Raw genomic sequence first — 16,186 nt, 5'->3', positions numbered from 1 at the left:
CTTTTCTTAGAGGTTTCTTTTGAACAGGTCTGCTGTTCACGGGAGGTATTGGTCTTTGTTGAAGGCAGGTAGTCCTCCCTGGTTCTGGAGGCACTCAGCTGCAGGACTAGTCAACTTTGGCGCAGAGTAGACGGAGAATGGCAGAAAGGTCAGCTGGGCTGGAGCCAGGTCAGGTCAGGTGTTCTCTTTCGTTTCGAAGCTCTTTGGGTCCTTCTTCTGCGTAGGCCATCAGAATAAGCCTCCCTGGTGCTAGGGACTCCATTAAATACTGAATTTAGGGTGGTTAGGGGCGAGTAGGGTAGTAGACAATGGGCTACTGACCCTTGGGGTCACTGCACCCCCTATAGGACCACTTCCTGTGGAAAGTGGGCATAACTGTGCCAGAATTCCTAGGTATGCCATCACACAGATGGCTACCTCTTAAAATGTGTGTCCACCTCACAGATCGCCCAACTTAGGGGTGGTACTAGTCTGGGGAGGCACACCTACCTGACTAGCTAATTTTTCAGCCTGTCCAGGCAACAAGTGGGCTCTCGACAATGGGGGTGGGGCGCTACCTCTCCTATGAGGGGTGCCAGATTTGTATTCCAAAGGCGGCGGTTCCTTTGAAGCTCGCCAGCCCAAGGGCTAATCAGCATCCCATCCTGTGGGAGGGGGTGTTACACTCTTACCGGACGGGCTTTTGCTCCTGACCTCCTGAGAGCAAAAGGCTCTCACCCTAGGAGGTCATTGGCTCTGGTGGCAGGGTGGCACAATCCATTCAGCAAGCACACCAGAGGCTGGTAGGTGTTCGTGAGGCACCTCTAAGGTGCCATTTGAGTGCATGTTTTGATAAATCCAACACTGGCATTGATGTGGGTTTATCCAGACGAGATGTTTGGTAGCAGACATTCCTATTTCCGGTGAAACCATCATGTATATGGAGAACCCGTTTTCACCAGAGATCAGAACATGGTTTAAGATGGCTTCCCTGGTAACTTGCACTGGCAGCAATAGGACTGACCCGCACAGGGGCATATCTCCTCACATAATATGCACACACTGCCTTGGGGTTATCAGCCCTGCTGTAGGGGTGACTTATAAATATCATATGCAGTGATAGGGGACATGGAAAACAGGGATGTGTGACAGGTCGTGTTTTCACTTTTGTCTGCACCAAGACACATATCCTGAAATGGCAGTTGTGTATGTGCTTGGTGAGGGGTCCCTTAGGATGGCACAATTCATGCTGCAGCCCTTAGGGACCCTCTTTAGAAGCTCAGGTCATAGGTACCAGGGTACCATTTACTAGGGACTTGCAGAGGGTGCTAAAGGTTTTGCAAATTAGGGAACAATGGTACATTTTTTGAGAAAGAACACTGGTACTAGGGACCAGGTTAGCAGCAACCCAGTACACTTCAGTGAAAGTTAAATCTAATATCAGGCAAAAAAGTAGGGGTACCGAAACAAAAACCCAGTATCCTACAATCAGTTTGCAAGGCACTGTGTAAATCTTAGTTCACACTTTGGGTACTATCAAAATAATGTCTAAAACATGTATGTGTGTGATGCACTATTAACAGTGCAATTTACAAATATTATTTATTTTTTAAAATGTATACAGCGCATAGCTTCCCCAGTGATGAGGCGTCCCAGCGCTACCCCAACAAATGACACTGGACCACTCCAATCCAAGTAAGTGGCCTACGTAGGGAAAAGCCAGGTCTTTATGGCCTTTCGAAATGCTAAATGGTTCTGAAGTCCTCTGATAGAAATCAGAAAAGAATTACACAGATACGCCGCCTGGACCTTCAAAGAGCGGCCACCCACTCTGGCTCTTTGGAAGCGAGGAATACAAACTTAGCCAGAGTTGGCCGAGCGCAGAGGGTGATTAGGCACATATTGGATCAGTAGATCCGCGAAGATCGGGGGTCCTTGATGTGTCAACATTTTGTGGGCTACACACAACGTCTTAAAGTGGATTCTTTTAGCTATCGGCAGCCAGTGGAGATTAGGCAAGAGGTTAGCAACTGAACAAGATTTAGGCAATGCAAACAGAGCACGCGCTGCCGCATTCTGGATTCTTTGGAGACGAGAAATCCAGGATTTGTTGGCACCTAGATAAAGCGAATTCCCATAATCTAGCCTTGTTAGAATTGTGGCTTGAAGAATAGTTTGACGAACCTTAGGAGAAAAATAACCAAGTAGCGGTTTCAACCCTCTCAGGAGACTGAAACATGATCCCGCTGAGGCTTTGATTGTACGTCAAATGAGAGCTCGCTATCTATCCAGAAGCCTAAGTTCTTTACCGCCTTCTTTAACAAAGGTGCGGGTTTTAATTTATCAGGCCACCACTTTTCCGACCAGAGGGCCCGGTCTCTACCCATCACCAGGATTTCCGACTTGGCGGCATTCAGCTGTAAACAGTTTGCCGTCATCCAGTCAGAAATAGCTAGAAGGTCCTCTCCAAATTTAAAAAGATTGTCTTGACACTCTTTAGAGAAGACGATAACTAGCTGGGTGTCATCGGCAAAAGTAACCAATGACAACCCTCTACTTTTTGCTAACAAAGCTTGGGGTTGCACATAGATGTTGAAAAGCGGAGGGCTCAATATAGAGCCCTGAGGAACCCCATACTTGATGGCATGCTCCTGAGAGTGGAAAGGTGGTACCACCACTTGAAAAGTTCTGCCTTCAAAGAAGGACTAGAATCATGCCAAAGACTCCGATATCATGTAGATGACCTAGAAGAATGTCATGGGAAACGGTATCAAAAGCGGCAGTTAAATCCAACAGAATTAAGGCCGCACAGTTCCGGGCATCTAGGCAGCTACAGATATCCTCAGTCACTGCCAACAGTGCTGATTCCGTACTAGGACGCGGACGGAAACCATTTTGTGAGGGAGCCAGCGTTTTATTGCGCTCCACCAATTCCGCCAGAACCGTGTTAACATATAACTCAGTAACCTTAGCTAAGAAAGGGAGCTGGGAGCTCGGACGGATGTTGCTCGGGTCCGATGGCTCCAGAGACGGCTTCTTTAAAAGAGGTATAACTTTTGCATGCTTCCAGGCTGCCGGAAGTGAAGCAGAGGACAGAGACAAATTAACCAATTCCCTTATCGCTGAAGAGATTGAGTTAAAAACTTGTCAAAGCTGATCTGGTCTCAGCGGATCCGCTGGAGAGCTTGATTTAATTTTATGCGGTACAAAAGGGGGTGGTGATGGACGGAGCATCTGAATCAATCAAACACTCACACCCAGTCAAAAGATCTGGGTTTAATCCATCACCATTCTTTAGCCCACTCTGCCACCCCAGTTCAGACATGGCTATATGCAAATCAGTCTGACCCTGTGCCTCATGGGAAAGTCCAGCCCGAACTGCCAAGCCATGCCTTCCCTGGACCGGAAACAAGCTTCCGAGGACCGGTTTCTGGCATTCCAGCCGTCTTCAGCCCGGCTTGCTTGAATCCAGTGGCAAAGTGAGCAAGGGACTCGAGTCTGAGCATACCCTACCACACTTAAGGCGGCCAAAAGCGGTACAAAAGGGGGGGGTGATGGACGGAGCATCTGAATCAATCAAACACTCACACCCAGTCAAAAGATCTGGGTTTAATCCATCACCATTCTTTAGCCCACTCTGCCACCCCAGTTCAGACATGGCTATATGCAAATCAGTCTGACCCTGTGCCTCATGGGAAAGTCCAGCCCGAACTGCCAAGCCATGCCTTCCCTGGACCGGAAACAAGCTTCCGAGGACCGGTTTCTGGCATTCCAGCCGTCTTCAGCCCGGCTTGCTTGAATCCAGTGGCAAAGTGAGCAAGGGACTCGCGTCTGAGCATACCCTACCACACTTAAGGCGGCCAAAAGCGGTACAAAAGGGGGGGGTGATGGACGGAGCATCTGAATCAATCAAACACTCACACCCAGTCAAAAGATCTGGGTTTAATCCATCACCATTCTTTAGCCCACTCTGCCACCCCAGTTCAGACATGGCTATATGCCAATCAGTCTGACCCCGTGCCTCATGGGAACAGTCCAGCCCGAATTTTAAGGCACAAAACTTCAATCTCTGGAAGCGAAAGTAGGGGAAAGGAGCACAAAGTTGTTTTAGAGACATTTAACCTATCCTCAAACTCAGCTGGGTGATGAAAAGGCAAGCCGGCTGCTGGAAGGGGGACAGTTGGCAGGTTATTATAAATGATCTCTACTTTACGCACACAAAAAAAATTAGCTAGTTCCTCACACTGAGTGTTGAAAGAAATTGAATACTCAATATGTACGTTGGGTTGCCCGGCATGCAACTACGCAGAAGAATTTGAAAGCCATGTGTTCTTTGTCTGTATTGGCTGTAAAAAAGAAAGAAAACGATAGCTGGTTCAGATATGCAGAAACCTAGGAACGAGGCGATACTCAGAGGCCTTTAGGCTACTGAAATACGATGCAAAAACAACAATTGATGGACGGAATGTTGCACAATGGCAAAACATTCACCCCCAGTCACAGATCTGGGTTTAATCCATAGTTATTTTGCTCACCACACCACCCCAGTTCAGACATGGCCATATGCAAATCAGTCTTGACCCTGTGCCTCATGGGAACAGTCCAGCCCGAACTGCCAAGCCGTGTCTTCCCTGGACCAGAATCAAGCATCCTAGGACTGGTTTCTGGCTATCAGTCTTCATCAGCCAGGATAGCTTGATTCCAGTGGCATGGAGAGCACGGGACTCACGTCTGAGCATACCCGTCCCACTTGGGGTGACAAATGCAAAAACAACATGCATCAACTGTTTATAAAATTAAAAAATACCGTAATATGAATTTAGATACCAAGATCATCGGAATCAGGTAAGTATTTTTCGAGTTCTGAATTTTTACAGTTTTCAAAAGTTTACACTTTTTGGGTTCAGTAATGTTATGTTATGTCAGGAAAACCTACTGCATTCGGGAACTTAACAGTGACTTATGAGACTGTTCTACTGGGCTTAACATGAGTATAGAGCAAGGTCCAAGGCCACACCAACATGTCACCTCGGGAGGCTCTGTGATGTCTGGATGCAGAGGTGTGCTACTGCATTGGGTGTCCCATTCAATTCAATGGGGAATGGTCTGGTTGGAAAGAGGATGCAAAGCAGGGACTGGGGGACCAGTCCGGGGCAACCCACGGGAGGAAGCTGGACCCTTGATATGCTCAGACATGTTGGGACACCATTGGTCCACTTCTCCTCGGGATGTGGGGCTTGGGTGCAGTAGTGTCATTTGGCGTTGGGTCTGGTGCCGTCGTTCACGGTTGGAGGGGGTCTGCAGAAAGAGGATGAAAAGAGGCAACTGGAATTCCAATTTGGGTAAACCCAAGGGTGGGCTTATCACCTGTGGGTATGGGGACCCTGTTGGCACAGTAACCTCCCTTGGACTAGGGCTATGAACCCTGGGTGTAGAGGTACTTTGAGGCATTGGGAGGCATTGGTCGAAGTCTTACTTGTTTGGCTATTGACTACTGTGTGTATTTCCGGATGTCTAACAACACACCCCTAGAAGAGCACCTTGGGATTGCTAGAGCAAGACCCTGCCACAGGCAAGGAAACACCTTCAACCATCTACTAGTGGCTTCTACTGGCAACAGTATCAGGGTAGTAGACGTTTTAAATATCACCACTTTTTTTTACAAGAATGATTCATCTTGTTCTTTTCGTTTATACTCCGATTATTCAAACATTGCATCCACCATGCGCTTACCCATCCCCTTCATTATACAAGGTACATGTGTATCCACTGCACAAATGTCTTTGATTTAAGGGGCTGCAGTTTCATACAAGAGGAGTACTGCAGAACCTTGTATGAGTTGGAAACCCAAATGTGGATAAAGGCTAGCTGTCTTTAGGTAAACAGTGCTATAAAAAGAGGTTCTTCATTTAGATCCCAATTAAACTCCATCAAGATCGAACATCCATTCCTCAATATTTCACAACTGAGCTAGACTAATGATATCAAACCGTCTGCAAATAATTCCAAGCCAAGCAGCATGAATTGTGACAAAAACCCATGAATAGTAGTTGACCCCAGTGGTCACTGTCCAGGCTCGGTTTATTTTGTTCAATTCTATCCCCCTGAGAGGTCTGAACAGGACCTTATCTAAAAACCTGAAGAACAAGTTTGAAGAGCTTTAAGGTCCCAAACAATGAGCTTCTGTTAGTAATGTTGCGACCACTTAAGGCACGAGAAGTTTCTTTTTTGTTACGACCAAGAAAGAGAATTGGCTCTCGATTGAAATTAGGAAAATAAAGGACTACAGGCATTTTCAGTGAGAGTTAAAACAATCCTACTGTAGCAATTCCGTTCCACATTTTCATTCTCAAATCAGAACTTGAATGCTTTTGGGTCTTAAGCACTTTATAGGCAGTACAGAAATGTAATGGCATCTAAAAGACTTATGCTCAGTAAGTAAAGAAACACCTTGTGTGACATTATCATTAAATTGTCTAAATCCGGTGCTATTCCATGCAGCAAGGAAAATGAGGGCAAATACCTACCAAATTAAAAAGATGGTTGTAGGTCATGTAGACCACAGTCCTACTTAAACCTTCAAGAAGGTTCACAGAGGAGAGGGGAGGAGTTTCCACAGCACGCCCACCAATGACAACATCAAGGAAACCAGCAACACAGCCCTGAAAGAAAACAAACACATTTTCATTTCTATACAAAATGTTTATTGCAAGTATAGTCACAATAAACATTATACGTCACTGGTAAGTAAAGAAGGCAAGATCCAATCTGAATTCACCAACATCGTTCCCTTGATAGGGTTTGGCTCTTGCTGTAACCTAAAATTTAAGCGGCAAGCAATTTCTTCAGTACATAAAAAATGAAAATAACCAAGTAGCTGAGCCGATTTCAACAACAGCATGATAAAGAACGGATCAGACTCAATTATCAAGGCACTTTGTGTAAAATTTTTAAACATATCAAAATGGGAGACACAAGAGGTCTTCTTTGGTAAAACTGTTAACGAAAACAGTCTATAGGATATGTTGAATGCATCTTGCTGGCAAAATCAAAATACTGTCATTTTAATGGGGCAGTTAATCACAGCAATAGCAAGATTATCGATCTTTTTAACAATCATAGCACAGTAAAATCAACAAGCATTGACAAAGCCAATAGGTTTAGCCTTTGAGACTACTGGCTCTACCATTGCCTTTTGTTCCTGCTATACAACATGGCATTGCTGACTTTGGCAAGCTTTGTAGCTATGTTGTATGTTGTACAGCAACATGGCTTAATATAATAATAAAAACAACTGTGATGCATCCATCACTAATGCACTTCATAAATAAAAAATAAAAGCATTAGCCCTGTATGCATATTACCATTTATTTTAGATTAGTCTTAACCACGCTCCAAAACATCTGGCTACAAAACATTGTCAAGGTCAATAGCTCTCATAGGAGAGACCGATTGGCTCTGCCAATACTGGTTATATGTTCTGCCACCTTGAGGCAGCATAAACATTTATACAGTACAACTCGCACTGCTTCCACAGGACACATGCAGTTGCACTAGCTGACCTCAGCCAATATTGACTAAGCCTCACTCCAAACCAGCATAGGTAAAAGGTAAAGAAACACTAAAAACCCTTGTAAGGAGCAAATATTGGACAAAATGCCAAGAGAATGATCACACCCTTTGCTATGCCAGACAAAGTGGAGGTGGCAATCTTCCCCCGTGTGTTGATTTTGTTTTGCAGAACTTCTATTGGAGATTTTTTCCGCAAGAGATATAGATATATATATATATTTTTTTTTTTAGAGTTTACTCATGTCCTCAGCATATCACAAGGCCACTTAGAATGATGGGCCAAGTGGCAATGTCTGACATCAGAAATACCCACAAATATATTTTCAACATCGGAAATTTATGTAACTTATTTTCAACATGTGTGAATGTTATCCTAGGCAACCAGAAGTGAAATTTACGTACATAAATTTGCAGCCTACTTGTGCCGGTGTATCTTTGCCTACTATTTGAAAATCTCCATAGGATTCTTTGTGGATCCATGTTTTGTGGAAAGTTAAGCATGGATGAAGACAGTTATACCACGTCTTTCTTACTATTTAACATTTGTATAGCGAGCCTATACACTCCCCAATAGGCACAAAAGTAGAGAAAAGGGGGCAATTAGTGGTCTCAAAGTGAATCCGTGCTGATCAGATAAAAGTGAGCAAACTATTCGGATACCGAAAAAATCGGGTGTAGAGGTCATACAGTATCTGTCCAGGACAGATGGCCCCAGTTTACCAAACAGATCAGGCTTGTTCCTCAAACTGCAGGGATTTAGCAAGAAGTGGTACTGAGACGACCAAAGCAAAGTCCAGCAGGGGCAGAAAAAAAGGACTATGGAACAAAATAAAACTGGCCTCAATTAGCTAATTTGGAAAGCCAAGAAGTGTTCCACATTTGTATATCAGGACAGTTTTGAACTTGGATAGACATGGTGTACAAGTGCTTTGCAGCTATGGCAGGCATATGTTCTTAGAACCAGTAACGGGCCATCTTAAAGGCTCCATGGGCTCAGGGAGACATGACAGCACCGCAGGGGATGGAAACAGCTGTGTGGGAAAAGGTGGAATAAGGAGTCCATTTGCAGCCAGGATAGGTTCATTTTGTTGGATTGTTAGAAACAATATTGACAATACAGCTATCCGGCGTGAAACCTGCATTTAAGGTTTCTTTTGACAATGACGGATCCAGCGATGGTTTGTGGCTGCTGGCACTATAGTGATCTTTGTTGTTAAAACAGCGCTAGATACTCTTTTGCTACAGCATTTCACAAGCCATTTTCCCAGGGATAACATAAAACTCACCCAGCTTTGGTAATCTGAGTCTATAGAAACATAATATAATTGAACAAATGAAGACAACATGCTTTTCAAACAGAATCTATTGAAGTAGACACATCACTCATTTAAATTATTAGAAACTTAAAATAACATTTTTACAACGGTGCACAGGAGAAAATGTACACTTTTTTTGTAATTCACCAACATTTCCATGGGGCTCTTAGGGCGAGTTGCGGCATGACCCTAATTTCTCCCCCCACAGCCCCCCGCTCAGCCCCCCCCCCCCTCCCCCCCCCGAGAATAGGCCATCAACATATTTGTGACTACCCACATACGGTGCCAGAAAATGAGGCAGTTGCAGCGGGATGTGCCTCAGGGAAATTCATCAGAGAGATAGGTGCCAGCATGGACTAAGCATGTGTAAGTGAGACACAATGCACAATTTGCAGCTTGCAAATGCGGTCTGAGACATTCTACCATACCTGCGCTAGGGAACTGCCTGCGCTGGTTATCAGGAGAGCTGACATGCAGCTTCCTATTAAATCACACGCTAATCACTTCCTTGAGGGAGCCGGGGGGGGTGGGGGCGGCTTGGGGCGAAGGAAAAAAAACAGGATAGGACGAGTGGAGGAAGGTAAGAAGAAAAGCACTGATGTGGCCAGCGTTGACCACTTCAAATCTTCTTTCTTTTTAAACAAAGAAATAGTATCTGAATTTTACAATGCAAGCAGTGGACAGACATTAATTTAAATAATCTGTGCTTCGTCCCTGCACTGCAGACAGAAAAGGAAGGGACGCATGGCAAGCGTTTCTCAATTGGAAGGCAAAAAAGAAGAACAACGCTGCAAACAAACAGTAAGCAAGGGGTGGATTCCAAGCCTATAATAGGATACAAGAGTCTCGCAGGCGAGAGCATGCGCTGGCACATGCTCATGCAGGCGAGACCTAAAAAGGACACCATTTATTCTCCACTCAGCCGTGCCTCCTTGGAATCATACACTAGTCTGGCTTAAAGTCAACCAATGTTGTCCTCGTACACGGAAACAAGAAGGTGAAGGCTTTGGGAACTACTGCACACCAGCCACTTAGCATGTTCTTCACCTAGTTATAAAGTTCCACATTAAAGCAACTGAGAAAAAGCATGCATTTGGTTAAAAATGACCGTGATAACCAATGCCATGTTACTTAGCTTTTGAAACCTTGTTTGCTGCTGTTAAACACAGACTGATTGTCTATGATGTATTTAGCCTCACTCTCATACTTGTCACCAATAAGCAAAGATTCTTGATTAAACAATGTTGGAGTCTAGAAGTTACTTCTTTTTGTCTTTATTGGAGGTCTATCTTTGCACTCTTCTCAAGAGAAAACTTTGCACCTGCAGTATTATCAGAGTTTTGACTTCTCGCACATGTATTCTGTTTGATGTGTGTACGAAAAAAACCTATACAAACTCAGTGTAAGGAATGGCGCATTTTGCTCACTGATAGGGGGAGAAAACCCTTGCAGTTTTGCACTGCGTTATTGCAGCTTTGATTATTTTTGCTTAATAAAAGTGTTCAGACTTCAAGTAGGTGTGTGAGCGGTTCCTTCTTCCACACACCTGTTTCCCGCATTTGCCTTGCCTAGTTTCACATCTATAAATCAAATTAGGTTGAAAATCAAAGAAACAATTTAAAATGTATTAACGCCTTCAGCAATAGTAGAACAATACTACATTAGTTTGGTTGGAAATCCAGAATTCTTCAATGATAACTGAAGGCATGCAATGATCAGCGTTTTGTTTAATCTTACTACTGGAACTGGCTGAGGCTTCCACGCAACCACTGTTCAGTACTGCATATAGTACCGACACGCAGCATCAACAGGTGATAACATCTCCTTCAGGTCCAATGGTATATAGCACCCTCCCAATTCATCAACCAATACTTACACCTCACAATCAAGTCAAACCGGGAACCCTAACGAGCAGTAGCTGTTTAGAACCAGGAGTGGTGGAGGTCGTATTTACACCAAGATACCATGCCAATGGCAATTACGATGTTTTGAACAGAGGCAACATCTTGCGCTTACTTTCTCACATACCATCATTAGAGCATATAGGCTCAGCAGATGTTGCCTGGGTTAAATTCCAAAGCCTGTCAGGTGACTCCCATGATGACTCTAAAATGGTCGGGCCATACCAACAGTCACACCAAACGGCAATGATGTGCGAAGTCAACCAATTGGCAGACTGGGGTATTGAGATTAGGCACTTACCTCAATATAGATATCCTCACGTCTTACTCAATACATCTTTAAAAACGTACTCCATCTTAAAACGTGCTGATGTTATCCACCCCGGTAACAAATTTACCAGCATTCTTTTCTACCATGAACCTCTGAAGATTACCTGCTCTACTAATCAGAGAAGAGTCTCTACTAGCAAACATGACATTAATAACCGATTTGGACACCAGGCCAAACATGGCCTTTATTCGGCCCGACGGCACTTTTAAGATTCTCAAAGGCAACGCAAATCATACATTGAACGAGCAAAATAACTACTTAACAATCATTTCTTGGAATGTGGCTGGCCTTCAGAAACTGACTAAAAATGATTCGCCCCTCCCTACCTTCAAAGTAGTGATATAATTTGCCTCCAGGAGACATGGGCAACATCAACTACAGCTCTTTCCGGTTACTTCGAAATCCATGTCCCGGCTTTAAGACGTAATATTTTTGGGCGGCCAATGGGTGGCCTCTCTGTTTTCATCAAGCACTCCCGAAGGTTGGAAGCAATCACACTTGCACCTCCCTCACCTGGGATCCAAGTACTACTTATTAATGGAATAAAAAAATCATTATAATCCGCTCAGATTGTTACTATTCAATTGCTATGTTAATCCAGCTATGCACAAGAGAAATCAAGCACTCACTGATCAGGCAGCTATCATTGGAGATTTTCTCATTAAATAGCCTCATCATCACCCACTTATAGTCGGGGACTTCAATAATAGATTGCTCAGGTGCCTGCTCACCTGCTCTCTCTTGGGTCGCCTGACCCTAACTTGGCCGCCACCCGGGACATCCTCCAAACGAAATACTCAGACTTGTTCTCCCCGTTTTTAGCCTACTACTGACTCGTCCTAAATACTCGAACAGGTCACTGCCCGTCTTGGACTCCAAGTCACACTCCTGATCTATTTTTCCTTTGAATTCTAACCTGCTCCCTTCCTTTAGCCTGGAGCTCCACCTTGTGGCCTAATCCTGAACTTCGTCCCCCTTTACCTATTTTATCCTACATGTCCTGTTAATTTTTCGATCTGCCCCTCATATGCTTTTATGGTTTTACTTTTGATGCTTTTAACAAGCGCCAGTCACAATATGTCTTATATGTTTTGTGGTTTTTCCTCCCCCCTATAGTTATCTTACACTACCAATCTTGTAGTGATTTTTGTGTCAACCTCGATACAACCTCCTATTCAATTGCCTTCCTAGCCCCCTTTTTTTTTCTACACTATGGCCCATGACCTCCCTTTGTGTATTTGTGCTAGGATTATTTGATTCGCTGGACTGTTTTTAACAATGCACCCAACTTGAGAATATGTACAGTTTGATGACCCGATAATTTTGTTCCTGAGCCCAGCGATCCTCACCCTGTGTAGCTTTGCGGGGATTCATTGTTTGCTTTGCTGGGGATATTTCAACATTGCTTTAATTTTGCTCCCCCCTTATGTAGCGATGATGTGATTTGTTTGTTTTGATGCACTTTATTCTTTTGTTTACCTCTGAGGCGGAAAGCCGGAGGACTGTATTTTGCTCTGTGTTTTAAAACGTACTTGTCACTTGCACTGCTTTTAAAAACCTACTCACTTGTTTCAGACGCGCTTGCCTAACGCGCCGAGCAGCCCTCCTGACACCCCCTGACACAGCGGAACGTAGCGCTGATACAGGGAAACCCCTCAAACCGCCATCGCGGCTCGAAGGCGTAGACACGCCCACAACGAGGCCACGCCCACATCCCACGCCTCAAATGTGTCGGCCATACCAGCGCAGCGGACGTCCGCCTAGGGCAAGCCCGTCTGCGCCCGTCCGCGCACGGCCGGGCTCAGGGCCAGAACCCATGCCGGACCTAGCTTCCCCTAGGGTAAGCTTCTCGCGTCGGGACCTCCTCAGTCTCAGACCCAGCAATGATAGCTCATGTAACTATGTCCATGATCTTGACGGACCATTTACCAGCTGCACACTCTGCTGCCCAGTTCAGCTACAACTCCACAGTCGACCCGCCATTCCTTCGGCTCTTAAACTGGCCACTCTGAACTGTCGCTCACTCCCTATGCTCGCGCTGTTCATTAATCACCTAATAGAAGACAACGAGATCGACATTTTGTTCCTCTCTGAAACATGGCTTACCGACCACTCGGACTCAGACGTTGTTCGAGCCCTCCCTCCGGGCTTCCTTATCCAATCCCAACCTCGTCCTTCAGGCAGAGGAGGAGGACTGGCCATCATCTACCGGGACTACCTCTCTTGCAGAACCAACGACGCTCATATGCTGGACTCCGAAAGCCTCTATTTTACCATCCAGTTAGCGCCGACTAGCTCACTGTCCGGCCTCCTAGTTTATCGTCCCCCTGGCCACTCTGGCCCTTTTGCCAGCGCTCTCTTAGAAGCCATAGCGTCTCAGGCTCACTCCACATCTAACTTCGCGATACTAGGAGACCTCAACATCCACTTCGATGACCCCCTAGATACAGGGGCAGTCGACTTGATTGCAGAACTGGCTGCCTACGGTCTCCACCTCATCAACTCTGGAGCCACACACACTAAAGGTCATTTACTCGATCCAGTGTTTACCAACATCCCCACCCTCCAAGCCAAAGAGTCCCTACCCCTCCCGTGGACGGACCACTTCATGGTCTCTCTCCGCCTACCAGGAGCCTTCAAGAAACTCCACAAACCCACCACCTATACCAGGAACAGGGCATGGGCCAGACTCTCCGCACAGGAATGGGCCAGAACCCTGAACTCTACCACCCCTACCCCTTCGGAAGATCCGGTCACCGCAGATAGCAAATTCAGGGAGTGGATCTCCATGTCACTCGACTCTATCCTCCCCTTAAAAACCCGTGAGGATAAAAACGGGAAATTAGGATCTGCCCCATGGTACACCCCGGAACTCCGGACTCTCCGCAAAGACTGCAAAAAAGCAGAGCGACTATGGAGGAAAGACTGGCTGCACGCCAGCAAGGAAGCCTATCAGAGGTCGGTGAGAATCTACAAATCAACCCTGAAGCTCACTAAAGCCTCACACTACGACACTAGAATAAAAAACTCCACCAACTCGGCAAGAGAATCCTTTCTCATCGCCAAAGAGCTATTGAAAATACCAGCTCCCCCCTCATCCATCACTCCCCCGGCGGACAGAAGTGACGAATTGGCTACCTACTTCAACTCCAAAATCGCACGTATTCTAGTCTCCCTCCCCATCCCTGCCTGCTGAACCACATGGACAATGATGCATCTTCCAACCTATCAGGAAACATCATGCATCCTCAGCTGACCGCTTTCAGAGCAGTAACACTGGACGAAGTAAGCACAACCATGGCCAAAATGAAAAGCGGCTCCCCTCTAGATCCTGCCCCCATTAGATTCCTGAAAACAGTAGCCCCTGTCATCGTGCCTACGATCACGGAGCTGATAAACATCTCGCTATCTCAAGGCTCTGTCCCCCCCAAGCTGGAAGAGTGCAGTAGTCAAGGTACTCCTAAAAAAACCTCATTTGGACCCCGCCGACATGGCGAACTACCGGCCAATCTCACTCCTCCCATGCGTCAGCAAAATGGCCGAGAAACTGGTCAATGGGCAACTGTCACAGTTCCTTGAATCAAACAACCTTCTGCGGCAGTCACAAACTGGATTCCGCCCGGGCCACGGCACAGATACCGCCCTTCTCGCTGTCATCGAGGAGGCAAGGTGCATCCTGGATTCAGGAGGGTCAGTGGCAGTGATCCTCCTGGACCTCAGCGCAGCCTTCGACACGGTTAACCACCGTGTCCTACTCCATCGGCTGGCCGTGGCAGGGCTCGCAGGTTCGGCGCTCACATGGATAGAATCCTTCCTTTCAGGGCGCTCGTTCCAGGTATGGGATGGCAACTCCCACTCTGCCTCCCTCCCCCTTGCGAGCGGAGTCCCCCAGGGGTCATCCCTAAGCCCCACTTTATTCAACGCCTACATGGCCCCCCTCGAGGATGTCGTCGCCCCCTTCGGGATTAAGATAGTGAGCTATGCGGACGACACGCAATTGGTCGTCTCACTCTCACATCTGGACAATCACCCAGACAATCTGCCGAACTGCCTCCAACAAATTCACCACTGGATGTGCGAGTCATCGCTCAAGCTAAACGGATCAAAGACAGAAGTCATGCTTTTGGGCAAGCAATGGACCACCATCCCCTCTTCGGTCTGGCCAGACGTCTTCGGGGAAGAACCCACCCCGAAACAAGTAATTAAGACCTTAGGAGTCTGGCTGGAACCCGAGCTGTCTCTGAAAACCCAAGCATCCAAAACAGCAGGCACCTGTTTTGGTCTCATGCGCTCCATCCGCAGGATCCTTCCGCCCCTATCTAGGAAACTCTTGGTCCAAGGCCTGATCCTTGCGCGGCTAGACTACAGTAACACGGTCTATCTAGGAGCTCCTGAAGCCACTATGGCTAAACTTCAGCGTACGCAAAACGCAGCTGCCCGGCTCCTTATGAATCTCCCTTCCAGAGTCTCAGCCAGACCAGCGATCAAGGCCCTCCACTGGCTTCCAATACGACAAAGGGTAGAATTCAAGGCCCTGTGCACCGCACACAAACTTCTCAACGGTCTCGGCCCTGCTATCCTGAGAGACCTGGTTACCCCCTACAAGGCCCCCAGATCCCTACGCTCGAACAATGAGCGTCTGGCCAACGTCCCCAGATACAGGAAGGCACGCACCGGCGGTAGACGTTTTTCTGTAAAAGCATCCTCAGGATGGAACTCACTTCCTCGCCCCCTGAGGCAGGAACCCAGCCATCTCCTTTTCCGGAAAAAATTGAAAACGCTGCTGTTCCCAAAATAAAGTCCCCTCTCCCCTCTGGCCTCCACAAATGCTACAGCGCGGGGATGCCTCCGGGTCACCAGGCGCTCTATAAATCGCTAAATAAATAAATAAATAAATAACAAAACAGGAAATGAGAATAAGCACTCTAAAGAGGCCACGGTATTACAAGCCTTATTTGATGCCTGCTCCATATCCTCTGCTTATAAACTTAAGAAAGCAAAAGATCAAACATGGACCCCGCCTGCAACATACAGGAATATCTCTACAATCGACTATCTTTTCATTGGTAGCACACTAGCTTTGCATC

The 16,186-nt window shown here is 46.3% G+C and overlaps 1 protein-coding gene across 25 annotated transcripts in view; it reads right to left on the bottom strand.

The window, feature by feature from the left end:
- The window catches only part of GAPVD1 (GTPase activating protein and VPS9 domains 1), a 424,045-nt gene that overhangs the window by 267,289 nt on the left and 140,570 nt on the right, over window positions 1-16,186 (bottom strand). For all 25 annotated transcript variants that reach the window (XR_013595129.1, XM_078646066.1, XM_078646068.1 and 22 more), the window contains exon 5: window positions 6,507-6,641. Coding sequence is in view for 24 of the 25 variants with exons in the window: in XM_078646066.1 (XP_078502192.1) it covers window positions 6,507-6,641 (135 nt within the window). In the remaining variant the exon portion in view is untranslated. The remainder of the gene's footprint in view (window positions 1-6,506; window positions 6,642-16,186) is intronic.

The sequence above is a fragment of the Lissotriton helveticus genome, chromosome 5_1 (assembly GCF_964261635.1).
Source record: "Lissotriton helveticus chromosome 5_1, aLisHel1.1, whole genome shotgun sequence".
NCBI lineage: Eukaryota > Metazoa > Chordata > Amphibia > Caudata > Salamandridae > Lissotriton > Lissotriton helveticus.
The sequence above is the reverse complement of the archived record's forward strand: the minus strand, read 5'-3'. Positions and strand labels throughout refer to the sequence as shown.